Below are 27,736 nucleotides of genomic sequence, written 5' to 3' on the forward strand. Positions count from 1 at the left end.
CTCAGTGGGTTAAGGATCCGGCGTTGCCATGAGCTGTGGTGTAGGTCACAGACATGGCTTGGATCCTGCATTGCTGTGGCTCTGGCGTAGGTCAGCAGCTACAGCTCCAATTAGACCCCTGGCCTCGGAACCTCCATATGCCGAAGGAGCGGCCCAAGAAATGACAAAAAGACAAAGAAAGAAAGAGAGAGAGAAAGAAAAGAAAGAAAGGAAGGAAGGAAGGAAGAAACTGAGGATTGCTCAGGACCGTGTGGGTTAATCAATGCCAGCTCCCACACCCGGTAATTCAACCTGAGTCCAGCCCACTCCTAGTCAACCCTGTGCCCACTCACAACTCTTGTTCTTGTTGAGAGCAAAAGAATTCATCCTTTTCACTTTTTAATATTTAAATCTTGGATCCATTTAAAGCTTATCCTGGTGATGAGTGAGCACTTGGATTTTTTTAATTTCCACGTGGCTACCCACTTGTTCGGTCAGTATGTATTAAAAGATCCATTGTCACAGTTCCCGTCGTGGCTCATTGGTTAACAAACCCGACTAGCATCCATGAGGACTCGGGTTCCATCCCTGGCCTCACTCAGTGGATCAAGGACCTGGTGTTGCTGTGAGCTGTGGTGTAGGTCACAGATATGGCTCAGATCTGGCATTGCTGTGACTGTGGTGTAGGCCCTCGACTACAGCTCCGATTCGACCCCAAGCCTGGGAACCTCCATGTGCTGAGGGTGTGGCACTAAAAAGACAAAAAAATAAAATAAAAACTGAAAAAAAATAAATGATCCATGGTCAGCTCTCAGATTCAAGAGGATGCATTTTATACACTGAGGTTGCCTGTGGCAGGGACCTGTCTCGGCTTCTGTCCCATCGCTCTGTCTGTCTGTCCAGGAGCTGATTCATGAGGCTTCACCAGGTCAAGACATCAGGTCAGGTTGTTCCTTCCCAACTCCCCTCCCTCCTCAGTGTGTCCTGGTCTTCTTGCTTGTTTGTTTTCAGTGTAAACTTTAGAATCAGCATGTCTAGTTCCAGAAGAAAAAAAAAATGCCTCTGGCTGTTTTTATTTGGAGGATGTTCAATTTATAAGCTACCTTCGGAAGAATGGGTATCTTTCCGAGGTTGAGCATGTCTTTCCAGTTTCACGTCCTCTGGGAATGTTTCAAAGGTTTCCTCCTGGAGGTTTTGCATGATTCTTGTTATGTTTATTCTCAGATATTTTATCTGATTTCTTGATATTTTATGTTTCTTGGTTTTTTGGGTTGGTTTGTTTCTTATTTTTTGTTTTCTTTTTTGTGGTTTTTTTAGGGCTGCACCTGTAGCATATGCACCTGGCTAGGGGTCACATCAGAGCTACAGCTGCCAGCCCACGCCAGAGCCACAACAACTTGAGATCCCAGCCACATCTACGACCTACACCACAGCTCATGGCAAGAACAAGGGCCTATGAAAGGCGGCAAAAAGGGAGCCAAGAAGAAAGTGGTTGACCCATTTTCTAAGAAAGATCGGTCCAATGGGAAAGCACCAGCTACGGTCAATATCAGAAATAATGGGAGTTCCCGTCGTGGAGAAGCAGAAATGAATCTGACTGGGATCCATGAGGATGCAGGTTCGATCCCTGGCCTCGCTCAGTGGGTTAAGGGTTCGGCATTGCTGTGGCTGTGGTGTAGGCCGACACTTGCAGCTCCGATTCAACCCCTAGCCTGGGACCGTCCATATGCTGCCAGTGCGGCCCTAAAAAGCAAAAAAAAAAAAAAGAATTGGGAAAACACAAGTCATGAGAACTCAAGGAAACAAAATCACATCTGATGACCTCAAGGGTCGTGTGTCTGAGCCTTGCTGGTCTGCAGAATGATGACGTTGCATTTAGAAAATTCAAGCTGACCACTGAGGATGTTCGGGGCAAAAACTGCCCGACCAAGTTCCACGACTGAAGCTCATGCTGATGACAAGGCTACCGGTGGTTATTTGCTTCGTCTATTCTGTGTGGGTTTTACTACAAAACGCCCAGCGGTCCAGCACCATCAAGTCCGCCAAATCCAGAAGAAGATGATGGAAGAATCATGACCCAGAGGTGCAAACAAAGACTTGAAGGAGGCGCTCAATAAACCGATTCCTGACCGCACCGCCAAGGACGCAGAAGAGGCTCGCCAGTCTGTGCATCCGCCCCGTGCCGTGCTGTTAGAAAAGCGAAAATGCTAAGGAGCCCAAGTTTGAATTAGGAAAACTCATGAAGCGACATGGCGAATGGAAGCAGTTCTGGAAAAGCGACTGGGGATGAGGATGAGACAGGTGCTCGAGTCAAACGAGCTGATGGATCTGAGCCCCCAGTCCAAGAATCTGTTTAAAATTCATACCTTTAATGGTGACACATAAAAGATCTTATTTGTGATGTTTAAAAATAAATAAACAAATAAATAAATCTCATGTTTAAACCTTGCGACCAGGCATGGTCCGAGAACATTCTAGAACCGCCTGTACTGGTAGCAGGCAGACAAAATTAATTTTCTGAGTAAATGGTTGAGGCTGAGAGATGGACGTGCTGTCTTAGATGCGATGCTTACCTACTCCTACAATGAAGGCTGTATAAATCTGTTCAAAAATCTCTTTTTTTGGGGTCTCTTTAGGGCCACATCTACAGCATATGGAAGTTCCCAGACGAGTGGTTGAATCGGAGCTTCAGCTGCCAGCTTACGCCACAGCCACAGCAATGCCAGATCCGAGCCATATCTGTGACCTACACCATAGCTCATGGCAATGCTGGATCCTTCCTTAACCGCCGAGCTAGGCCAGGGATCAAACCCACATCCTCATGGTTACTAGTTGGGTTTGTAACCACTGAGCTACAATGAGAACTCCTCAAAAATCTTATTTGAACAAAACTCAGAATATTTTGTTTTAGAGTTCCTTTGTAGCACAGTGGGTTCAGGATCCAGCGTTGTCACTGCTGTGGCTTAGGTCACTGCTGTGTCTGGGGTTCAATCCCTGCCCGGGAACTTCCTCAAGCTGCAGGGTTGGGCCAGAAAAAAAAAAAAAAAAATGGTGGAGTTCCCATAAAGGCCCATCAGAAACGAATCCAACTAGGAACCATGAGGTTGCAGGTTCGATCCCTGGCCTCACTCAGTGGGTTAAGGATCCAGCGTTGCCGTGAGCTGTGGTGTGGGTTGCAGGCGAGGCTTGGATCTGGCATTGCTGTGGCTGTGGCGTAGGCCGATGGCTACAGCCCCGATTCGACCCCTAGCCTGGGAACCTCCATATGCCGCAGGTGCAGCCCTAAAAGGACAAAAGACAAAAAAGAAAAAAGGTGAAAAATCTCTGGAGCTCTGCCGTGCGTCATTGTACAGCAATGCTTTGTACATGTAAAATTTTAAGAGGGCTGCTCTCACGCTAAGTATTCTAACCGCAACAAAACTTTAAAAATTAAAAAGCTATCAAGAAAGCTTGATATCTAGAATTGCTGGTTCTGGATCCTTATGGAAGAGGGAAAGTAGGAAATACCCATGTGAAGAAAAAAATCTCTTTGCAAAGCTCTCCAAGGATTCCAGTGCAGGAGGAGCCCTGCTCTCGCCCATCCTTCGGTGGGTGGGATGGGAGAACGGACATCCAGAGACAGTAGGAGGGTCTTGCCCAAACGCTTAGACTCTCACCTCTCAGGAACGGCCACTGTTTTCATCTCTGGCAAGGACCAGACTCTCGAGAATTTGCCATCCCGCTCTCCATCTGCATCCCTCACCCTAAGTGTTAAAAATAAGGAGGCAAATGTGTATTTTAAAAATTACTAGGAGTTCCCATCATGGCGCAGTGGAAAAGAATCCAACTAGGAACCATGAGGTTGCAGGTTCGATCCCTGGCCCCGCTCAGTGGGTTAAGGATCTGGTGTTGCCGTGAGCTGTGGTGTAGGTCGAAGACGTTGCTCAGATCCCAAGTTGCTGTGGCTGTGGTGTAGGCTGGCAGCTACAGCTCCGATTAGACCCCTAGCCTGGGAACTTCCATATGCCGAGGGTGAGGCCCTAAAAAGACACAAAATTAAAAAATAAAAAAAATTTAATTAAAAAAAATTTTTTTAATTAAAAAAAAAATAAAATTACTAGTTGTTTTTCCTCCAAACCCTTCCTTCCTTTCCTGGCCTAATGATCCAGTCTGAACAAAAGGAAAAGATGGCTAAATAGCCCCCCTTCCACCCACTGCTCTTAGACTCCCAAGGCAGCTGGTAGCAGTGAGAAGAGCTTGAAGTCAGCCTCGGTCCGCTCGGGCTGCTATAACAAAATAACACAGATCGAGGGAGTTCCTCTTGTGGCTCAGCGGAAACAAAGCGGACTAGCATCTATGAGGATGCAGGTTCGATCCCTGCCCTTGCTCAGTGGGTAAGGGATCTGGCGTTACTGTGAGTTCTGTTGTAGGTCACATATGTGGCTTGGATCCTGCATTGCTATGGCTCTGGCGTAGGCCGGCAGCTACAGGTCCAGTTGGACCCCTAGCTTGGGAATCTCCATATGCTGCAGGTAGAGCCCTAATGAGACAAAAAGACAAAAAACAAAAAACAATAAACCATAGCTTGCGGAGCCCAAGGTCATGGTGCAAGCAGATTCGGTTCTCAGTGAAGATGCTCCTTCTGGCTTGAGATGGCTGCACCCTCACTGTGTCCTCACCAAGTGGAGAGAGAAAGAGAGACAGAGGCAAGAGACGGAAAGCGCTCTGGTAACAAAGGTGCTCCTGAGGGGAACCCCACCCTGGAGACCTCATCCAAAGGCCCCACCGCCTGCAAAGGCCGCGCCCCCAATGCCCTCACATTGGGGGTGAGGGCTTCGACGTTTGAATTGAAGGGGTCCCCAATATTCAGTCCAGGACAAAGCTGGTCGTCCCAGCACCAGACTCTACTAGTTGTGCAACTTTGGGCAAATCCCCCAAGGCCTCCGCGCTTGTTTCCTCATCGATATGATGGCAGTATCTTCCTCAGAGCACAGTTCTGGGAAGACGTGACTAACAGATCAAACACTAAGCACGATGCCAGGAGCTTGGTGCTTGCTCAATACGTGTTTCCCTTTGTCCGTGCATCTGTGGCCAAGAGGCTGGCTGGCTGCCACTTTCCACTCTTCTTCCCCTTCCTTCTTCTGTAGGAGAGGAATGTTCAGTTTTTAGCCTGTACCTGCCGATGCAGAGTCAAGACCATTTGTCTCAGCCACCTGAGCAATTAGGTGTGGCCGTGTGACTAGGTTCTGGCCAATAGGGTCCAGGTGAAAAGCTCCTGCGGCAGCTCCAGGAGCCCTCGCTCCTCCACCCTGATGCTGGAATCCCTCCTGCCCGTGGGTCAGACAGTGAGGGCCACACCTTCGGGGGTGGCATGGTGAGCTGGGAAGAACCTGTACCTCTGGGAAGCCTGTGGAGACGGCTGCCAAACCCCACCCCGACGGGACTCTGATGGATTCAAGTCACCGGACGTTAAGGAATTTAAGGCACAATTACTGTGGGGCTCTGTCGCTTCTCCAGCAGCTGAATTTTGCCCTGCTGCCCTGTCGGGCAGGACTGTCTGCCACGCGGCCAGTCTCCACATTTCCTGATGTCTCTCTTCTTCTCCAGGATTCAGGGAACCCCAGAAGGAGGTGTATCCCAACCTTCCACCAAAGGCGGGCAAAGAAATGCTTCCAGGGAGTTCCCACTGTGGCTCAGCAGGTTACTAACCCTACTAGTACCCATGAGGACACAGGTTCCATCCCTGGCCTCGCTCTGCGGGTTAAGATCTGGCGTTGCTGAGAGTTGCAGTGTAGGTTGCAGAGGTGGCTCGGATCTGGCGTGGCCGTGGCTGGGGTGTAGGTCTCAGCTGCAGCTCTGATTCAGCACTTAGCCTGGGATCTTCCATATGGTGCATGAGTGGCCCTAAAAAGGAAGGAAAAAGGAAGGAGGGAAGAAAGGAAGAAAAGCGTCCAAAAGATGCCCCCATGGTCTTTCTCTTTCCAGCCCTTCCATGTTGAATTCTCCCACCTTCTCTGGTCTCTAAGTAGCTTCAGGAGGTGCAGGGAAGTCATTTCACCCTGAGACAGAGTGGGGTCCAGTTTCTTCCATCCCCACCCAAGATTTTTTTTTTTCTTTTGGCTGTACCCGTGGCATGTGGAAGTTCCCGGGCAAGGAATCGAACCTCACACCACAGCGATCCGAGCCACAGCAGGGACAACACCGCATCCTTACCTTGCCTCCCCTCTGCTTTCACCACAGCAGCTCAGGTTCAATCCCTGGTCTGGGAACTGAGATCCCACATCACGCTGCTGCATGCTGCGGCCACACACACACACACACGCGCGCGCGCGCACACACACACAGAGCACACGGGTTCCTGCATGTTGAATTCTATAAGGAGCAAGCATGACCACAGGACCAAGGATTCGGAGCGTTATAGGAGAATAGCTGCCTCCAGCTCATGGATTTTTCTCTCTTACTGTTCGCCTAAGATCGGTGCCCTTCGGGTTCCTGCTACGGTTTCCAGCTTACCACGGTACCCTGTTCCGCTCCAAGCACCGGGTGACCTAGTTGTGTTCTCAGAGAGTTGGATGAATAGAGCAGGATGAACACAGCAAAGGCCTGGATGTTTGGGGGCAGTTTTTTCCTTCTGTCACCGAATAGCCGTCCACCGTGTGGTCACACCACATCGGGTGGTGCCCTCTTGATGGACCGCTAGGCTACTTCCAGTCTGGGCGGCAATGAACATTTTTATACAAATATTTTTTTGCAAGCGTGTTTTCATTTCTCTCGGATAAACATCTAGAAGTGGAACTGCTGGGTCACAGGCTGAGCGATGTTTAACTTCCACGGCTAATGGGCAGTGTCGGCTGGTTGCCCCACAGCTCTGCTAACATGTGGAGGTGTCGGTCTTTTTTAATTTTTGTGTTTTGGCTGCATCTGAGGCAGGTGGGAGTTCCTGGGCCAGGGAGCAAACCTGTGCCACTGCAGTGGCAACACTGGCTCCTTAACCCATGGTGCCCCAGGGGGAACTCTGCCTCATCAGGATACTAATTTGCAGTTTCTGGTTTTTTTGGTCTTTTCAGAGCCACACCTGAGGCCTATAGAAGTTCCCAGGGTAGTGGTCGAATCAGAGCTGTAGCTGCCTGCCTACACCACAGCCACAGCCACGCCGGATCCTTAATTCCCTGAGCGAGGCTGGAGACTGAACTCCCACCCTCATGGATACGCGTCGGGTTCTTAACCGGCTGAGCCACAACAGGAAGTCCTGGTGAGTGGTTTTCCAATTGCTTGTTGCCCATTGGTATCTTTGTGAAACGCCTGTTCAAATCTCTTGCCTAATTTGTTTATTGGGTTGTTCATCTTTCTGTTGTCAACTTTACATCCAGATTTGAGGTTCCCGGAAGTAGTCACCCTTGAGTCTAGATGGGTAGAGAAGCTGCAGAGGAAGAAGACAGGTGGGTGGTTGGCATGGGGCGTGATGCCAAACCTCTCCTTTGTGACAGCGCTGCACCCGCTCTCCCATGCACGCAGTGGTGGGTAAAGACCCGCTTCCTACAGACACAGCAGGAAATACCTTCTCAAGGAAATCAACTCTTGAAAGTCACTGGACAGTGAATCCTCTTTTTCTCTTCTTTTTTTCCCCTCTTCGTTCGTTTACTGGTGTTTGAGTCATTTGCTGAGTAAATCTGAAAGGACAAAAAAAAAGGAAGTGCATCAGAAGTGTCTCTATCTTTGGCCCCTGTAGCCTGTCAGAACTTCTTCCAGAATTCTCCAACAGTTGTTGGTTCTTCATGATTTTCTCAAACTCAGAGTCCTACAGTTTAAAAAAATAAGCGAAGGAGTAAACAAAAATAGTGGAAACTTACGTCCACGCAAAAACCTACACATATTTTTAGCAGCTTTATTGATAAAACATGGAAGCAACGACGACGTCCTTCAGTGAATGACCAAGCCGAGTGACACCCCGAGACAGGGGACAATCATCCAGAGCTAAAAAGAAAAGAGCTGTCAAGATAGGTAAGTCATTTGAGGAGTTCCCGTTGTGGCTGAAGCGGACATGAGGCCGACTAGGAACGCTGAGGTTGCGGGTTCCATCCCTGGCCTTGCTCCGTGGGTTAAGGATCTGGCGTTGCCGTGAGCTGTGGTGTAGGTCGCAGACGAGACTCGGATCCTGTGTTGCTGGGGCTCTGGTGTAGGCCGGCAGCTACAGCTGCGATTCAACCCCTAGCCTGGGAACCTCCATATACCCCAGGTGCGGCCCTAAAACACACACACAAAAAAAGATATGTAAGTAATTTGAGTATGTATTACTAAGTGAAAGAAAGTCTTCAAGATGCAAAAAAAGCCAACAACCCAATGGAAAAATGGGCAAAAGACCTGAATAGACTGTTCTCCAAAGAAGATATACAGATGCCCAACAAGCACGCGAAAAAAGGCTCCATGTCACTGATTACGAGAGAAATGCAAATCAAAACCACCATGAGATAGCACCTCATACCCGTCAGAATGGCCGTCATTAATAAGTCCACAAATAACCAATGCTGGAGGGGCGTGGAGAAAAGGGAACCCTCCTGCACTGTTGGGGGGAATGTAAGCTGGTACAGCCACTGTGGAGGTCGGTATGGAGGTACCTTAGACATCTATCCATAGAACTACCATATGACCCAGCCACCCCACTCTCGGGCACCTATCCGGACAAAACTTTCCTTGAAAAAGACACGTGCACCCGCATGTTCACGGCAGCTCTGTTCACAAAAGAAAGTCTCCAAGATGGAAGACACTCTGATTTGTTCATTGCTACATGCTCAGCTCTAAGAGTGTCTGGCCATAGAGACCCTCGGTAAATATTTGATGGGGAAACATAATGATGGGATAGAGGCCCTTCCTCTGAACCTCAGTCGTAAGAAGGGAGAAAGAAACAAGGGCAGCCTGGGATGATCAGCTAAGCTGTGTATCCCCCATTCAGTGTCTCTCCAGTTGGAGACCACCAACCAAAATGCTTATTCCCAGGCCGTGGGCCAGATCTGCTTGGTCACAACGTCTGTCCTCTTGGAGACGGTCATCTGCCTTTTTCCATAAGCACCCAGATGATGCTTGTTTAAGCTGCAGCGAAGAACCCTTCCCGAGGCTCACTACAAATGCAGATTTTGTTTTAGATCCGTGGAGGTCCAGGGGCAGCAAGGACTGGGTTGGACCCCCTGTAGTCCCCCCCCCTTTTACTTCTCTTTTTTTTTTAAGGCCGAAGCCCACAGCACACGGAAGTTCCCAGGCTAGGGGTCAAATGGGAGCAGCAGCTGCTGGCCTACGCCACAGCCACAGCAACACCAGATCCTTAACCCACTGAGGGAGGCCAGGGATGGACCCCGCATCCTTATGGATACTAGTCAGGTTCATTTCCACTGAGCCACGCACGAGGGGAGCTCCCAACCCCTTATTCTTCCTAGCCGGAGAAACTGCAGTCCAGAGGAAAGAGTGCCCTGCCAAAGAGCCACAGCAAGTCGCCCCTGGCCCTCAGAACCCTTTCAGATGGCATGGCTGAGCACCCTCAGGCAGTAAGAGATTCTGCCTGACTTCTCTCTGATCAATAAGATCATTGGCTTAGACCGCTGATAAATACAAACTCTATCTGGTCAAGGCCAAGGAGGTATTTCCTCCCTCCGAGGAGGTGGGGAAAGTCCAAAAGAACCTTTACTAGTCTATTTAGGGCACATGGTGATGAGATCACAGGAGGACTCACTTCCCCAAGTTGACGGGAACCATTATTTTCTGGTTTCTCTTTTCACATGATTTGATTTACTTAGTATATTTAACTTAAAATGAAATAATCCGATTTTCAGTATGCAAACGCTAGAACCAGACCGTAAGCCCAAGAAAACTGGCACCTGCCACGAGTCTTATCGCATCTTGGCCACCAATTTGCCATCTCATCTCGGAGGACCTTTGGCATATCTCTTAGCCCCTCTGGCCTTGAGTCCTTCTAGTTCTCATGATCTGGGGTTTTCTAACTCACTCTACAACTACGCCTGTGGCCAAGAGTCCTGCTGGCTTATCTGTCGAATGACCGTTGGGAGGCCTTTGCTAAAATGTGGGCTCCTTCTAGTCCAGGAGAACAAAGTAGAACAAACATCTCAATAGCCAAAGAGATTATCTGCAGAGAGGTTAGTGGTCAGCCCACGAAACTGATGGAAAATGAAGATATAACACGGTGGCTGGGGGCTCATGGGGGAAATAAGGCAATCTGTACACAAGGGGACAGAGAACATGAGTGATAAACTGGGTCCACCCTGCGGACAGAGTGGGAGACACTTTTTTCAAGAAGAGCAGGAAGTCAAATTTCTGCACCAGGCTCCGCCTGCTGCGGCCACCTTAACATTTTAGTTCCCAGTGGTGAGTGAGTGTAGCACTTAGGTTGAGGGGGAAAAAAAGCAGAAGAGAAAATTTGGTGTGCCCAGGAACAAGTGATTTTCAACAAAGGTGTAAAAGGTAATTCAGCAAGGAAAAAAAAAAAAAAAATAGACTTTTCTGGACTTCCCATTGTGGCTCAGCAATAACGAACCCGCTCAGTATCCATGAGGATGTGGGTTTGATCCCTGGCCTCGCGCAGTGGGTTAAGGGTCTGGCATTGATGCAAGCTGTGGTGTAGGTGGCAGGCATGGCTGGGATCTGGCGTAGCTGTGGCTGTGGGGTAGGCCGGCAGCTGCAGCTCCAGTTCAACCCCTAGCCTGGGAACTTCCATATGCCGCGGGTGCGGCCCTAGAAAGACCAAAAAAAAAAAAAAAAAAAAAAAAAAAAAAAAAAAAAAAACTTTTCAACGAAAACAGTTTTCTAGGTATTGGAATAAGGAAATATCCAAGCGGAGGGGGGAAAGGGGGGGGGGAGAGCAGAAGGAGATCATTCTGTGTCTCACAGCATACACTAAAATTAACCCCCAATGCATCAGAGACCTCGATGGAACACCTACAACTGTAACATTTCTTTCTTTTTTTTTTTCGTCTTTTGTTTTTTGTTGTTGTTGTTGTTGCTACCTCTTGGTTCTTGGGCCGCTCCCGCGGCATATGGAGGTTCCCAGGCTAGGGGTTGAATCGGAGCTGTAGCCACTGGCCTACGCCAGAGCCACAGCAACGCGGGATCCGAGCCGCGTCTGCAACCTACACCACAGCTCAAGGCAACGCCGGATCGTTAACCCACTGAGAAAGGGCAGGGACCGAACCCGCAACCTCATGGTTCCTAGTCGGATTCGTTAACCACTGCGCCACGACGGGAACTCCAACTGTAACATTTCTATTGGAAAACACAGGAGAAAAATCTTTATGACCCTTAATTAGGCAAGGATTCTTAGGTATGATACCAAAAATATGATGCATAAAAGGAAAAAAAATCAATAGATTAGACTTCATTAAAATTAAGATCTTAGGGGTTCACATCCCAAGGGGAAACAAGTACGACTAGCATCCATGAGGACACAGGTTTGATCCCTGGCCTCGATCAGTGGGTGAAGGATCCCACGTTGCTGTGGCCGTGGTGTAGGCCAGCAGCTACAGCTCTGATTCGACCCCTAGTCTGGGAACCTCCATATGCCACAGGTGTGGCCCTAAAAGACAAAAAAGTTAAAAAAAAAAAAGTAAATAAATAAAATTAAGAACTTGGAGTTCCTGCTGTGGCACAGTGGGTTAAGAATCCAGACACAGTGGCTCAGATCATGGGGGAGGCTCGGCTTGGATCCACGGATTGGCGCAGTGGGTTAAAGGATCCGGCGTTACTGCAGCCGCAGCATAGGTTGAAGCTTTGGCTGGGATTCAGTCCCTGACCTGGGAACTTCTGCATGCGGCGGATGGGGCCAACAAAAGCGTAACATTTATAGGTCAATCAGGGAAATGTAAACACTAATTTGATATTTGATAATATTAGGAAGTTATTGTTTTGGGAGGTGGGTGACAGTTTGGTGGATGTATTTTTTTTTTTTTTTGTCTTTTGTCTTTTTGGTTTTTGTTGTTGTTATTGTTGCTATTTCTTGGGCCGCTCCCGCGGCATATGGAGGTTCCCAGGCTAGGGGTTGAATCGGAGCTGTAGCCACCGGCCTACGCCAGAGCCACAGCAACGCGGGATCCGAGCCGCGTCTGCAACCTACACCACAGCTCACGGCAACGCCGGATCGTTAACCCACTGAGCAAGGGCAGGGACCGAACCCGCAACCTCATGGTTCCTAGTCGGATTCGTTAACCACTGCGCCACGACGGGAACTCCAGGTGGATGTATTTTTAAAAAGGGAACACTCACCTTTCTTTTTTGAGAGTTGCAATGTTTATTTCAGATTTGTTTTTGTTTGTTTGTTTGTTTGTTTGTTTTTGGCCAGACAGCAGCGACCAGAACCACAGCAGCGAGAACACAGGAATCTTGACCCGCTAGACCATCACTTGTCTTTTAAAGATAAGCTTCTAACACTTGTCTTTTAAAGATACATTTTGAGGTGTTCCCCCTGGTGGTGCAGCCTGTTAAGGATCCAGTATCATCACTGCTGTGGCTTAGGTTGCTACTGTGGCATAGGTTTGATCCCCAGGTCTGGGAACTTAAAAATGCTGCAGGAGAGAATCCCCCCCCCCAAGAAAAAGATACATTTTGAGATGCTTACTGGTAAAAATCACATGATATCTGGCATTTACTTAAAAATAATGTTGGGGGTGATATAAGGGGGAAGAACAAATCTGTCTCCATATTGGATCTGTTTCTTCTACTTTATCCTTTGTATACTAGTGCATTTGCTACAAGTTAATCACTAAAGGGACGTTACCTCTAAGCTTAAATTATACAAGATCCCTATCTCTGGGAACTCTGTCTCCCACGAAATGAGAGTTAAGCTAAGATAGCTTTGTTGGAAGTTCCTGTTGTGACTCACTGGTAACGAGCCCAACTAGTATCCATGAGGATGCGGGTTCGATCCTCGCTCGGTGGCTTAAGGATCCAGTGTTTCCAGGAGCTGTGGTGTAGGTCACAGACGAGGCTTGGATCCTGAGCTGCTGTGGCTATGGCGTAGGCTGGCAGCTGAAGCTCTGAGTCGACCCCTAGTCTGGGAACTTCCATATGCCATGGGTGCGGCCCTAAAAGCCAAAAAAAGAAAAAAGAAAAAATTGCTTTGTTCAGCTCCCAGGAAACCTCCTGACCAGGCCCATCTGTGTGACTGCAGGAAAGAATAAATTAACACATCCCTTCTGAGGCTGACTGGAACCAGGAACTGTGTGACTCCCTCATAAAAGAAGCCGGAATTCTAACCCAGGCCAGACAGTTCTTTGGGACAAGAGTCCACCATCTTCTCAGTCTGCTGGCATTCTCAATAAAGTCATTATTCCTTGCCCCCAAAACTCCTCTTTCATTTTTTTTTTTTTTAATTTTCCTCTTCCAATTTATTGGCTTGTCCTGCAGTGAGGCCAATAAATTGAGTCTGGACTCCGCACCAGTGGCACATAGCTGCTGGTATAGAGGAAATGAGACTGACCAAGGGTTGGTTAATTGCTGAAGTTCAGTAATGACTATATGGTGGCTCATTGAGCTGGTCTCTCTACTACTGCATATGCATGAAAAGATTTTAAATTGTGCAATAAAGGAGATCCTGCAGTGCCAAAAGGTGTTAAGAATCCAGTGTTGCCACAGCTGAGATTTAGGTCACAGCTGAGGTTCGGATTCGATCCCTGGTCCGGGAACTTCCGTAGGCCACAGGACAAAAGAAAAAAAAAATTAAAAATAGATATTGTGCGTCAAAATGATTGCACTAATGTAAAAAACAATTTATTTAAAAATCAGGAAGAAATACTGTCCTGCAAAACGCTGATGCTATTTGCGTAAGAAAGGTAGGATGAGTCATTTCCCCTTTATTTCTACATTTTCTGTAATATGTCTATGTATTTTTATTTTCCTAAGGGCAAACAAAACCTCTGTATTTTTGCCGTCCCCATCTTGGACTTAAAAACTCATCTATTCCCTCCTCCATGGCCTCCAGGCTTTGATTAAGCTTCCCGCCATCTTTTCCAAGTTTAGATTATCCGGATTCTGGAACTACGACGGTTTTGAGGAAAGGAGGTCAAGTCCAGAACGCCCTAAACTTCCGCCGGCCAGCAGGCTGATCTAAAGCGCGGGCCACTTTGCACCGCGACCTCCAAGTACGCAGTCTGGCTTGGGACCCGCCTCCTTCCAACGCGTGGGTTATATTTGCGCACGCGTGCGCCGAGGGACTACATCTCCCAGGAGGCTCTGCGCCTCGCGGGGTAAGGGGGCGGTGAAAACAACCTTGGTAGCGAAGGACTACATTACCCAGAGGTAACTTGAGAGGCGTTGGTCCAGGGGCGGCTTGCAACCATTGGTTCAGCGTCTGTCGGAAGCTGCGCGGTGATTGGTCCCGAAGCCCGTCGGTTCCTGCCAAGAGCAGTTAAATTTTGCTGTTAGCGTGCGCGAGAAGGGAGGGAGAGAAGAGCGCGGAGAGTTCTGCCGCGCCCTCTGAGCTGGGTGAGTGACCTTTACCTCCTCCCTCCTGGCACTTTTCTCGGGGACCTGCACCGTCGCTCCCCTGCTCCCCGGGAGGGGCCCACACGCGCAAGTACTCACGCGGGGGCTGGGACTGTACCCACACGTGTCACGTCTGACGTGAGAAGCATCTTCAGGGACGCAGGGAGCAAAATCCTGGACACGCCCCGGGCACTTCTACACGCGGGAGCCCACCTCGCGGGTGTCTTCTCTGACTCGGAGAGAAAAAACACGCTCAAAGGCACACGTGGACATCTGTGTCCACACGTGGGCACATCTGCAGAGACTCTCAGCTGAGCCCAGGGGCACACACGCTCACCGCGGGAGACCTGCATAGCTGCTGCAGTAGTAAAAGGGGAGTGGCTAAGGGAGACACCAGCGGCTCCCTATCTTCTGAATACTGAATTGTATCATACATGTAATCATATTTCATTTTTTATCTTGTCTCTTCAGATTAAATATCAAGGCTTTTTGGTACAAGAAGGAAATTTTGAACCCGCAGAAAAAGTAAGGCCACTACTGAATTGTGATTTACAAGCCCTTTCACGTGTAAAAAAATTTTACCTTTCTTACAGAGCTTATCACACATGATATCTTGGATGTTCCTTCCAGGAATCTGGCTAGGCAGGGCCACCATCATTACCATTTTCCAGAAGAAAATGAAACCTGCTAGGGGTCCAATCTGAGATATAGCCACGGGCCTACACCACAGTCACAGCAACGCAGGATCTGAGCCGAGTCTGTGACCTACACCTCAGCTCAAAGCAATGGCAGATCTTTAACCCACTGAGCAAGGTCGGGGATTGAACCTTTGTCCTCATGGATGCTGGTCAGATTTGTCTCTGCTGAGTCATGAAGGGAACTCCCTTCTTTTTTTTTCTTATAAAGTAGTTTTCTATTTATTTATTTATTCTTAGGACCACACCCATAGCATATAGAGGTTCCCAGGCTAGAGGTCAAATTGGAACTGCAGCTGTGAATCTACACCACAGCTCACAGCAATGTGGGATCCTTAACCCACTGAGTGAGGCCAGGGATCGAACCCGCATCCTCATGGATCCTAGTAGGATTCTTAATCCACTGAGCCACAGCAGGAACTCCCTGAACTCAGGCTTCTTGATTTGAGGTGTAAGATTATGTCCAGCTATACAGAACGCCTACTTATAGAAATGCCCCCTTCTTGACAGCAGGGAACCAGCACTGCTCAGCGTGACCTTTGAGGGTGTGCAGAGAAGTTAGCGAGGAATGGGCACATTCCTGGCAAGGGTGGGGAGGTTTCATACCATTAGACTTTTTTGGGGTGGCGAGGGGGGGCTATACCTGCTGCGTATGGAGGTTCCAGGCTAGAGATTGAATTGGAGCTGCAGCTGCTGGCCTTCGCCTCAGCCACAGCAATGTCAGATCCGAGCCGCATCTTCGACCTACACCACAGCTCACGGCAACACTGGATCCTTTGACACACTGAGCAAGGCCAGGGATTGAACCTGCATCCCCATGGATACTAGTCAGATTCTTAACCCATTAAGCCACTGTGGGAATTCCGCCACTAGACTTTAATAAGACATTATTTTAAAGTACTTTGCTGATAGAGCCCCGTGGAAATGTCTGGTCAATTTCAAGGATGGATTGGAGTACTACTTTGGTACTTTCAGAAATATTCGGGTTTGGGGCTGAGGGACTGGTACAGACAGAGTTCCAGGGAGAGTGAGCGGAGAAAAAGAAACAACAGTGGGGCGAAGGTGTCCCTGTGTGGGCCCTGACTTCCCTGTTACTAGAGGTGGTCAAAAAAACTAGGTTATTCTGAGGTCCCTTCTGAAATTTTTTTTTGACCACGCCCAGAGCATTCAGAAGTTCCCAACCCAGGGATCAAACCTGTACTACGGCAGCGACCTGAGCCACAGCAGTGACAACACCAGATCATTAAGTGCTAGGCCATCAGGGAACTCCTGATCTAGTCTTTTTTTTTTTTTTTTCTTTTTAGGGCCGTACCTGGGGTGTATGGAAGTTCCCAGGCTAGGGATCCAATCAAGGCCTATGCTACAGCCACAGCAACGTGGGGTCCAAGCCTCATCTGTGACCTGAACCACAGCTTGCAGCAACGCTAGATCCTTAACCCACTGAGTGAGGCCAGGGATCGAACCCATGTCCTCATGGATACTAGTCAGATTTGTTACTATTGAGCCACAATGGGAACTCCAAATGTCTGTTATGTAAATGTTGTAAAGAAGAGTAAAGCAGGATAAGCAGAGTAAAGGGGTGGATAAGGGCGTTGCTCGCTGTGGGCTGTGGGCTGGTCGGGGATGGGGGGGTTGCTCGCTGTGGGCTGTGGGCTGGTTGGGGATGGGGGGGTTGCTCGCTGTGGGCTGGTCGGGGGTGGGGGCGTTGCTCGCTGTGGGCTGTGGGCTGGTCGGGGGTGGGGGCGTTGCTCTGAGGAGTGATGGTTGAGCAGACACCCTAAGAACTTGCTCTGGTATTGACTCCGAGTCTCTTGCGTTTAGCTTGAAGCTGATGGACGTTGTGTGGTCCAGGGGCAGGGATGGTGGGCTATGACCCCAGAGCAGATGGCAGGAATATCTCCAATCTCGAGGTGGCAGTGGCTGGATCTGTCTCTGGACTTGTCACTCGGGCGATGATCAGCCCCTTGGACGTCATCAAGATCCGTTTCCAGGTAACCTTCTCCCCCCTGTTCCGTGTAACGGGCTGCAGGACCAGTTCACTCTTTTTGGCCAAAGCAGTTCCTAGAGCTTGGAATTTTGTTAGGAAGAGGCCCTTTGTTACCCTCTCTGAAATTCTTTCTTTCCTTTTTCTTTTTTGGCTGCCCCACAGCATATGGAGTTCCTGGGCCAGGGATCAGATCTGAGCCACCGTCACAACCTGAGCTGCAGCTGCGGCAACACCGGATCCTTAACCCGCTGTGCCGGGCCAGGGATCAGCCTGTGCCCCCGCGCTCCAGAGATGCCCCTGATCCCATCGCGCCACAGGGGGAACATCTGACATTCTTTCTTCTCACCCCACTGCAGTTCTGACTACTTCAGTTTTGATTCCCAGCTTCAGATTGAGCGCCTGTCTCGCAGTGACCCCAATGCAAAATACCACGGGATCCTACAGGCCGGGAGACAGATTTTGCAAGAGGAGGGCCCAACGGCGTTCTGGAAAGGACACATCCCAGCCCAGCTTCTCTCCATAGGCTATGGAGCTGTCCAAGTAGGTGGCAGGGGAACCAGCCAGGCCCCTGGGGTCACATTGAGCAATGGGGGAGCCCAGGATGATGATAGGGCCTGCAGAGGCACTGCCCGAGGTAGGGCAGCAGGAGGCAGGCAGCACATTTCTCACTGATCTTGGCCAGAAAGCTACCTGACAAATGAAGACAGAGTCACACTGAGCTCTGGCTCCCCCACTTTTGTCTCCCCACCCTGGGGACTTAACGACCCCTGAATATGAGGTGAGACAAGTCAGAGACTGTCTTGATGCCAGGGCCCTGGAGGGCTTGGCAAATGGCCGTGCAAATGCTCTTCCTTTTTCAAAATAGCGTTTTCACCTCTGTGCTTCCTTCGAGCTGTCCAGCAGCCCTGTGAGGAAGGTGAAATAGGCATTTATATGAGTCACAGAGAGGTTAGGTGAGCTGCCCAAAGCCGCACAGCCTCTAGGTGGTGAGGCTGGGATTAGGATTTAGGCTTCTTTTCTTTTTTGGGGGGCCTTACTGCATATGGAAGTTCCTGGGTTAGGAGGTGAATCTGAGCTGCAACTGCTGGTGTACATCACAACAGCCATGGCAATGCCAGGTCTGAGCCGCATCTGCAACCTGTGCCACAGCTCATGGCAACACCGGATCCTTTTGGGGGGGTGCAAAGGAGAAAAAATAGCTTTATTGCTTTGCCAGGCAAAGGAGGGTCACAGCGGGCTAATACCTCAAAGACTGTGCCCCGCTTAGGAGAGACTGGGAGGTGGTTTGAGTCTGGGGAGTGAAAAATAGGACTGCAGATAAGGATCAGGGGAGAGGCAAGCTTGTATTGTTTTCCAAGCTGGGGTTCAGGGGTTGGGTGGTCTTCTGTTGAGGTTCAGGTTCTTCATGCCTCTGTGCAGAAGGAATTTAGCAAGAGACGAAGTGGAAGGCAAGAAATCGATTTTTTAATTTAATTTTTATTTTTTTGCTTTTTCAGGCTATGGCATATGGAGGTTCCCAGGCTAGGGGTCTAATCAGAGCTGCAGGTGCCAGCCTACACCACAGCCACAGCAACGTGGGATCCAAGCCTCGTCTGCAACCTACACCACAGCTCACGGCAACGCAGGATCCTTAACCCACTGAGTGAGGCCAGGGATCAAACCTGCAACCTCATGGTTCCTAGTCAGATTCCTTCCCAATGCGTCACGATGGGAACTCGCAAGAGATAGGTTTATTAAGATAGGACGCTTGTGAGAGATGCGAGTGGGCAGGCAAAGAGGTTCTGCCCACACCGCATCCATAACCCACTGAGCGAGGAAAGGGATCAAATCTGCATCGTCACGGATACTAGTCAGGCTGGCTTCTGCCGAGCCACAAGGGAAACTCCTTCTCGTGTATTTTCTTACCCTTTGAGTATTTGGCTCTGCTCCAAGTATAAGATGATATCTGAAGAGTTCCTGTAGTGGCGCAGTGGAAACAAATCCAACTAAGAACCAGGAGGTTGCAGGTGCATCCCTGACCTTGCTCAGTGGGTTGAGGATCCCGTGTTGCCATGGCTGTGGTGTAGGCCGGCAGCTGTAGCTCCCATTAGACCCCTCGCCTGGGAACCTCCATATGCCACAGGTGCAGCCCTGAAAAGCAAACAAAAAAGAAACACAAATAAAATGGTATCCGAGCTTTGCATAAAGTGATATGTTTATTGTATTCTGTCACTGCTCAAGAAATACCTCCTGGAGTTGCCGTCGTGGCGCAGTGGAAATGAATCTGACTAGGAACCATGAGGATGCAGGTTTGATCTCTGGCCTCCTCAGTGGGTTAAGGATCCAGCGTTGCCATGAGCTGTGGGGTAGGTCATAGATGCAGCTCAGATCCCCAGTTGCTGTGGCTGTGGCATAGGCCAGCATCTACAGGTCCAATTCGACCCCTAGCCTGGGAACCTCCATGTGCCTCAGGTATGGCCCTAAAAAGACCAAAAAAAAAAGTACCTCCTGGGAGTTCCCATTGTGACTTTGTAAGTTAAGAATCTGACTGGTATCCTTGAGGATGCAGGTCTGGTCCCTGGCCTTGCTCAGTGGGTTAAGGATGCAGTAATGCTGAAAGCTATGGTGTAGGTCACAGACTGGCTCAGATCTGATGTTGCTGTGCCTGTGGTGCAGGCCAGCAGCTACAACTCCTATTCCACCCCTAGCCTGGGAACTTCCATATGCCATGGGTGCAGCACTAAAAAAAAAAGAAAAGAAAAAGAAGAGTATTTCCTGGTCCCTAGGACTTGGCCCCACCTGAGTCATGGGGGGTGCATTTAGGGGGCATCTGTCCATGATGTCACTCACTCTTGCACAGTTTTTGTCATTTGAGGTGCTGACCGAGCTGGTGCACAGGGCCAGTGTGCGAGATGCCCGCGACTTCTCTGTCCACTTCGTCTGCGGCGGCCTGTCTGCCTGCGTAGCCACCCTCACCATGCATCCCTTGGATGTGCTGCGAACCCGCTACGCAGCTCAGGGTGAGCCTAGGGTGAGTGACTGGGCCAGAGAAGGGGCACCTGAGGGGTGGAGGGTGTCCCGGGGTGGGGGCTCTTTCCTTAGATGGAACAGAGCTGAGGGAGCCTGGGGTTTTTCAGCCCATCTGTCAGCCCGTTCCTGTGCCCAACACCAGGCAGGGCGCTCACAGCCTCTCCGGGGAGACAGACCCTTCGGGGGAAGGCGGACAAATAGCAGACAGGGAGGGCATCTGGGAAGATGAGACCTGAGAGCCTCTGGCTGTACCACTGCGATGGTGGTTTGGGTTTCCAGGAAGAATGCATTGGAGAAAGTGGATCACCGAGTCAGACCGGAGGAAGGACTAACCCTGAAATCGAGCCCACACCATAGTCTGTTTCCTGGATGTATATACATAAGACCATGGGATGTGGTTCCTGGGGAATGATGTTTTCCTTAAGAATTTGATCTGGGGAGTTCCCATCGTGGCTCAGTGGTTAATGAATCCGACTAGGAACCATGAGGTGGCAGGTTCTATCCCTGGCCTGGCTCAGTGGGTTAAGGATCCAGCGTTGCCGTGAGCTCTGTGGCGTAGGTTGCAGACGCGGCTCGGATCCCGCGTTGCTGTGGCTGTGGTGTAGGCTGGCAGCTACAACTCCAATTAGACCCCTAGCCTGGGAATCTCCATATGCCTTGGAAGCAGCCCTAGAAAAGACAAAAAGACAAAAAAAAATTTCATCTGGGATAAGGTTAGAATAACTGGTTTCAGCTCTGCTGGGGTTTCAGCCTTTAGGAAAAGTCTATGAGAAGGAAAAGGGCAAGACAGTGTTAAGAAAAGGGAACAGGGAGTTCCCATGGTGGCTCAGAGGTTAACGGACCCGACTAGGAACTGTGAGGTTGCGGGTTCAATCCCTGAGCTCCCTCAGTGGGTTAGGGATCTGGCGTTACCGTGAGCTGTGGTGTTGGTCGCAGATGGGGCTCAGATCTGGCGTTGCTGTGGCTGTGGTGTAGGCCGGCGGCTACAGCTCTGATTCAACCCCTCATTCAGCCCCAGCAACACAGGATCCGAGCCTCGTCTGTGACCGACACCACAGCCCACGGCAACACAGATCCTTAACCCACCGAGCAAGGCTGGGGATGGAACCCACAACCTCATGGTTTCTAGTCGGATTCGTTTCCACTGCTCTGTGGCGGGAACTCCGTCGTGTCCTTTTTTTAGATTCCACATGTGAGTGAGAGCGTTTGATGCGGGTGTCTCGCTGTCTGACTGACTTCACTTAGCACAGTCATTTCTCGGTCCATCCCTGTTGCTGCGCCTACCGTTCTTCCTTTCCTTTGAACGGCTGAGTAATATTCCCCTGTGTGTGTAGGTACCACGTCTTCTTGATCCACTCCTCTGTCGATGGGCAGTTAGGTTGCTTCCACGTCTTGGCTGTCGCGAGTAGTGCTGCTGTGCACATGGGCGTCCGTGTGTCTTTTCGAGTCATGGTTTTCTCTGGACCCAGTGGCTGGTTTCTGGCCGAGGGGGAGTGTGTGTGGCGGGCTGTGTTCTCGGGCTAAAGCGACGTCGCTTACTCGAGTGGCACGTGTGGTCAGGTGTACAGAGCCCTGCGAGACGCCGTGGTGACCATGTACAGGACGGAAGGCCCCGCGGTCTTCTACAAAGGCCTGACCCCGACCCTGCTGGCCATCTTCCCCTACGCCGGCTTCCAGTTCGCCTTCTACAGCTCCTTGAAGCATGTGGGCGAGTGGGCCATGCCCTCCGAGGACAAGACGGACGGTGAGCCCGCCCTCGCGGGGAGGGAATCGGGGCCTGTTCCTGAGCCCTAGCATCTCTTTCTTTCTTTTTTCCTTTTTTCAAAAATTATTAGAGTTGATTTATAATATCTCTTTCTGAGTCAGGTAGGAAAGAAGCTAAGACACCGCAGATCTCTGACCACCCCCCCTCCCCCGCTCTGTCTGTAGCCAACAAAACAAACAAATCCTGAGTTCCCATCGTGGCCTAGCAGTTAACGAACCTGACTGGTATCCACGAGGACACGGGTTCGATTCCTGGCCTTGTTCAGTGGATTAAAGATCCAGTGTTGCCATGAGCTGTGGTGTAGGTTGCAGATGTGGCTTGGCTCTGGCATTGCTGGTTGCTGTGGCTCTAGCGTAGGCCTGCGGCTACAGCTCCGATTGGACCCCTAGCCTGGGAACCCCCATATGCCTTGGGTTTGGCCCTGAAAAGCAGCAAAAGAAAAAAAAGACAAAACAAACAAATCCATTCGCTCAGATGACTTTATTTCTTCCAGTTCCTGCCACACCCATCGATGGCATGCAGCTTTTGGTCCTGTGTCAAAGGCCCTACTTGCAAACAGTCCATCTTACTTGTGGGTTGGGTTGGGTTGGGTTGGGTTTGGGGAGGGCAGAGGTGGGGGCAGTTCTGTTCCCTCTCAATCCAGGAGCTGAGTCACGTGGCAGAGCCCTAAAAGCCCTTATTGCCTCCAGCTGGGCCATTACTGCTAAAGGCTCGCACCTCTTCTGCCACCAGCCTGTCCAGTCTGCAGTCTGTTCTCACTGTTGTTGTTGTTGTTGTTGTTGTTTGTCTTTTTAGGGCCACACCTACAGCATATGGAGGTTCCCAGGCTAGGGGTCCGATTGGAGCTGTAGCTGCCGGACTACGCCACAGCCACAGCCACGCCAGATCCATGCCAAGTGTGCAACATACACCACAGCTCACGGCAATGCCAATCCTTAACCCACTGAGCGAGGCGCGGGATCGAACCCATGTCCTCATGGATACTCGTCGGATTCCTTTCTGCTGAGTCACAACGAGAACTCCCGTTCTCATTCTTGCTGAAAGTGGCTGAGTCTGGTTCTCCCGCTCCTGGATTAAATTCTTCTGAGGTTGAGGTTGCCTGTGGGTTTTGTTTCATGGTGGAGGATTAGATTCCGGAACCTTGACGTTTACCTAGATTGCGTTTCTCTCATTTCCCACCTCAATCACTTGTCTGGTTCAGGAAACTTCAAAAACCTGCTTTGTGGCAGTGGAGCTGGAGTCATTAGCAAGACCCTGACGTACCCCCTGGACCTCTTCAAGAAACGGCTGCAGGTCGGAGGGTTTGAGCAGGCCCGAGCCTCCTTTGGCCAGGTGAGCGGTCCCCTGCAGACAGGGCTGGTCCTTGCCGCTTGCTGGGCATGGGAAGGAACCAGGGTCAGCTCCTGCCCCCACGGCCCTCTCGCCTCCACCCTGTGCCCGGGGACCCCGGAGCACATGGAAGCCACAGGCAAGGCCCTGCGTGTACTGGGCGCTGTGCAGAGATGCTGGAGGGGGCACAGTGTTCAGGTCTAAACAGTGTTTAGTTCAGTTTGGGACCAAGTGTTTGCTGACAGAAGAAAGGGCCCAAGATATTAAAGAACAGAGAAAAGGAGGCTCACAGTGGGGCCCAGGGTGCTTTGCTTTTGCTGTAGGAGTTCCTGGAAAGGGGTGAGTTAAGTTTGATCAACCAAATTCTGTTTTAAATGCCCTAGAGGAGTTCCCGTTGTGGCGCAGCGGTAACAAATCTGACTAGTATCCATGAGGACATGGTTCGATCCTTGGCCTCGATCAGAGGGTTAAGGATCTGATGTTGCCTTAAGCTGTGGTGTAGGTCGCACACTCGGCGTGGATCTGGCGTGGCTGTGGCTGTGGTGTAGGCCGGCAGCAACAGCTCCAATTAGACCCCTGGCCTGGGAACCTCCATAGTGGTAGGTGCGGCCCTAAAACCTAAATAAATACATAAATTACTTCTCTTGCCACTCAGAGAAGCCCTGTGGCAGGCACTCCTGTAATGTTAGTTGTCACTCCCGGTCCGCTCGTATTTTCACCAGTTGGGTTTTCCTCTGTTCCTTTCGTGCAGTAAGGGCTCCCAAAGGAGCAGATGATAACGCGGGAGGTGGGGGGGAAGGCTGGGTCATTTCCGGGCTTTTTCCTCTGGAACCTGGGACCCCGGAATGGCAAGGCATAAAGAAATGTGCCTGGCGATGGCAGAGGGGCAGGACCCCGCAGAGTAGGCAGCTCGGAGAGGAGGCAGCGCGTCTTCCTGATGGGGACAAAAAGAAGTGGGTTTGTAGTTGCGAGACATTTTCTCCGTAGAAAACTTGAAAGTGAGACAAAAAGATAGAAATCACAATGAAATCCAACACCCCCCCCCCCAGAGAAGCCCTTTAGCTGTAGTTTTTTCTTTTCTTTTTTTCTTCCTTCCTCTTTTCTTTTTTTTTTTTTTTTTTGCTTTTTAGGGCCACACCCGCGGTATATGGAACCTGCCAGGCTAGAGGTTGAGTTTCGAATCGGAGCTGTAGCCACCAGCCTACACCACAGCCACAGCCACAGCCACGCAGGATCTGAGCCACATCTGCGACCTATACCACAGCTCACGGCAACGACGGATTCTCAAACCGCTGAGCGAGGCCAGGGAGCGAACCCACAACCTCCTGGTTCCTAGTGGGGAATTCGTTTCCACTGCCCCAGCCACTGGTTTTCTCTGAGTGGCTTCGGTTTTGTTAGTCATTGTCTTTCTCTGACCTGCCTTCCTAAGCCCAACACCGCCAAGGTCCGATCCGCTGAGGTTTTTCTTCCTTTGTATAAATAGACGCAGGTACATTGTAACAGAAACGGGGTTACACACCAGGTTTTATCACCTTTTTTTCCATTTACCAACTTGTCTTGAAGAGATGCTTTGAATTCGGGCAGGGAGAGTGGGTGAGAGCCCAGGACCAAGAGGGGAGGCCCTGCTCTCAACAGAGATTTCGCGCCAGCAGGTGTGGCTGGGGGTGGGTGCCTCGGGAGGAGCGGTGGGGGACGAAGGCCGACCGGGGCCCAGGCCGAGGCCAGATGACGGAAGCCCTGGCCTCCAGGCTGCAGGGCTTCGGCTCGATTCTTTATCGCGTTCCTGTCATCCTCCTCGTCATCAGGAGTCCCTGAAGCTTCGGGAGGGGAGGAAGGCTTGAGCAGAGCTGTGCCTCGGGGACACGCCGAGTCACAGTTTGCAGTCAACTGGAGGTGGCCAGGCTGGAGGGGTGGCGCTGGTCAGGCTCAGAGCTAACGAGGGCCAGGTTCAGATCTGCTGCCGAGGGGACCAGGAGGGACAGGGGCACGTCAGAGGCACCTCTGGGCGGTGGGTCCAGAGCTCTCACTGGGTGCTTGAGAGCCCCTGGCCGTGGGAGCCTCCTGGGCAGGAAGCAGCTCTGTCCAGTGCTGATGTGCAGCCACTTCATCGGTTAAGGCTGCATTGGCCCAGTTGGAAGAGCAAGCATGAGGCTTATTCTGTCTTTTTTGTGTTCATTCCTGCCTCTGGCAAGTATTTCCGGGAGCTTGAGTGCCCCAGGCTGTGTTGACGAGAGAACCGAGTCCGTGTCCGTGTCTCCATCGCTTTCTCTCCCCAGGTTCGAAGCTACAAGGGCCTCCTGGACTGCGCCAGGCAGGTGCTGCGAGAGGAGGGCGCCCAGGGCTTCTTCAAAGGCCTGTCCCCCAGCCTGCTGAAGGCCGCCCTCTCCACGGGCTTCGTGTTCTTCTGGTATGAGCTCGTCTGTAACCTCTTCCACCGCCTGAGGAAGGCGGACAGCTAGCCTGGACAGCAGGAAGGGTGGCCTGGCCCCTTGCCCGGAGACGCCCTCCTGAGAGAAGACTCGATCCACAGTCTCGGGTTGTGCTGCGATCAGGTGCTGCCTGGACCCTGCTCCAGGCCAGCTGTCCTGACCACGAAGAGCTGGGCAGGAGCCGTAACTCCACCAGCTCGGACGCCACCAGGAGGGCAGAGGCGTTTCTCCACGCGACAGCATTTTCCTTGGTCTGCGGGAACCTGACCCTGCCCGTCAGAAGCTGGAAGCTGCCACCTGGCACAGACTCTAAGGGCAACAGCTGCCCTCCTGCATGTCTTACCTCGTCTGCCCGGAGAACTCTCCCGGCTCTGGGCGGAGCCGCAGCCCCCGTGTGAGGCAGGGATCCAGCCCTTTCCAGGGTCTGGTCCCCACACTTGACTTCTCTCTCCCACCGACTCACTTAATAGACATCAAGGCTGGAAGCAGGCTCCGTATCTTCTCTCCATCGCCCCATCCATCACATCCTTCACAAAGGAGGAGGGAAGGGAGCCCTGCTCGCCACTTGTAATTTTTTTTTCCTTTTCTAATTTTACTTTTATTTATTCATTTTTTTGTTATTTTCTTCTCTTATTTTTTTTTCCTACTTTCCTGAATTCTATTTTTCTCAGCATTTGCATCCCCCAGGCAGCTTTGCTTTTGCTCCTGGGTGAAGAATCCCAGCTGCGTTGCTCCTTTTATAAACCCAGCCAGGCTCAAATCTTCATGTCTAGAAGGCATCATTGGGCCTTCCTGTTGTGGCTCAGCAGGTTAAGAACCCAACTAGTATCCGTGAGGATGTGGGTTCGATCCCTAACCTCGCTCAGCGGGTTAAGGATCTGGCATTGCCATGAGCTGTGGTGTAGGTCACAGATGTGGCCAGGATCTGGCGTTGCTGTGGCTGTGGTGTAGGCTGGCGGCTACAGCTCCCATTAGACCCCCAGCCTGGGAACTTCAATATGCTGTGGATGCTGTGGGAGTGGCCCTAAAAAAAAGCTCATCATCACTCACTTCTCTCTCTGGGCAGGCCTGGCCCCAGCCTGTGGGCCTTGAGGGAAAGCAGATACTAAGCAGCCCTGCAGACTGGGGGGATGTGCTACGGGGAGGGGGTGTGGGTAAAGGCAGCACCCCTTTTCCCTGGTCTACCGGGGATCACCCCTCTTTCACTGGGGGGCTGGGTCAGCTCTCCTGGGTGGGTGGGAGCCTACAGCTGAGCCACTGGGCAGCCGCTGCCTGCTCAGGCTGCTCCTCCTGGGTCCAGCAAGGCGTTGTGTGCGTCCTCTGTAATCCCAGAAGGAAGGGGTTGAACAGGCAGCCTGGTGCGAGCACAGCTGGTGCCCTGGAGTCTTCAGGGCACAGGGGTTTGAGAGGTGAAGAAAATCTACAGAACATAACCACCACCTCCCCCCCAGGTCTCCTCACGCCCAGGCCCCCAGGGGAGCTCGGCCTGAGGGGTTGGCCCTGCAGAGGGAGCCCCACGCTGGCCTCACCTCGGCTCTAGCTCCAGCCTTCTTCCTAGCATGTGGTCTTGGGGGCTGTCACGGCTCTCAGTCCCTCTGGATCCTGGGCTCCTGCACGCCGTTACTGCTTCATCTCTGGTCTGGGGTTTTGTGATGTGTCTGGGACCCAGAATCCTGAAGCTGTCCTGCTCTTGGCAGCTGTGGCTGGGGGGCCCCCACACCCACAGGGGTTTGGCAGTCAAGGCTTGGGGCTACAGGGAGGCAGCTGCCTGAATGTATTTTTTATGAAATTCCATTGAAGTGAACTTGATTCTGAGATTCTGCTGAGACTGTCTTCCTTGTTCATTTTCTGCTGACCAGCTTGACAGGAGAGAGCTTTGGATACAGAAAACCGCCATGGACACTTCTTGTCTAATCGATGGGACAAGGCAGTTCTTTGCCAGCCTCTTCTGTGTGCCCTCCTGCAACCCAGGGCTGACCTCAGGGGTGGCCCTGTCTGGACTGCTGCGCCCCGTGCCTCCCCCCAGCCCCAACCAAGACAGACTGAGCCAGGGGGCTTGCGCAACCTCAGGGTCACTCCTAACACC

General features: G+C 51.1%; 1 protein-coding gene, 1 long non-coding RNA gene and 1 pseudogene across 4 annotated transcripts; 2 read left to right on the forward strand and 1 right to left on the reverse strand.

Moving 5' to 3' along the window:
• LOC110255908 lies at positions 1,366-2,336 on the forward strand (annotated as a pseudogene).
• On the reverse strand, positions 6,377-14,346 carry LOC102165522. Its single transcript, XR_002336994.1, has 3 exons — positions 14,245-14,346; positions 7,517-7,628; positions 6,377-7,378 (listed from the first exon to the last, which is right to left on the reverse strand). It is a non-coding gene; the product is annotated as an uncharacterized LOC102165522 (long non-coding RNA).
• On the forward strand, positions 14,305-26,135 carry SLC25A19 (solute carrier family 25 member 19). 3 transcript variants are annotated; one of them, NM_001164514.1, is given in 8 exon segments: positions 14,361-14,436; positions 14,908-14,961; positions 16,953-17,122; positions 17,503-17,658; positions 19,958-20,128; positions 21,688-21,871; positions 23,094-23,224; positions 25,498-26,135. In NM_001164514.1, coding segments are annotated over 6 exon segments (957 nt in total). In that variant the 5' UTR covers positions 14,361-14,436; positions 14,908-14,961; positions 16,953-16,990; the 3' UTR covers positions 25,681-26,135.

This window comes from Sus scrofa, chromosome 12 (genome assembly GCF_000003025.6).
Source record: "Sus scrofa isolate TJ Tabasco breed Duroc chromosome 12, Sscrofa11.1, whole genome shotgun sequence".
NCBI lineage: Eukaryota > Metazoa > Chordata > Mammalia > Artiodactyla > Suidae > Sus > Sus scrofa.

Coding starts and splice junctions, on each gene's coding strand:
- SLC25A19 (XM_021066050.1), top strand. CDS start 16,991: ATGGTGGGCTATGACCCCAGAGCAGATGGCAGGAATATCTCCAATCTC. Junction 17,659..19,957: donor TAGGCTATGGAGCTGTCCAA/GTAGGTGGCAGG, acceptor ACTCTTGCACAG/TTTTTGTCATTTGAGGTGCT. Junction 20,129..21,687: donor CAGCTCAGGGTGAGCCTAGG/GTGAGTGACTGG, acceptor ACGTGTGGTCAG/GTGTACAGAGCCCTGCGAGA.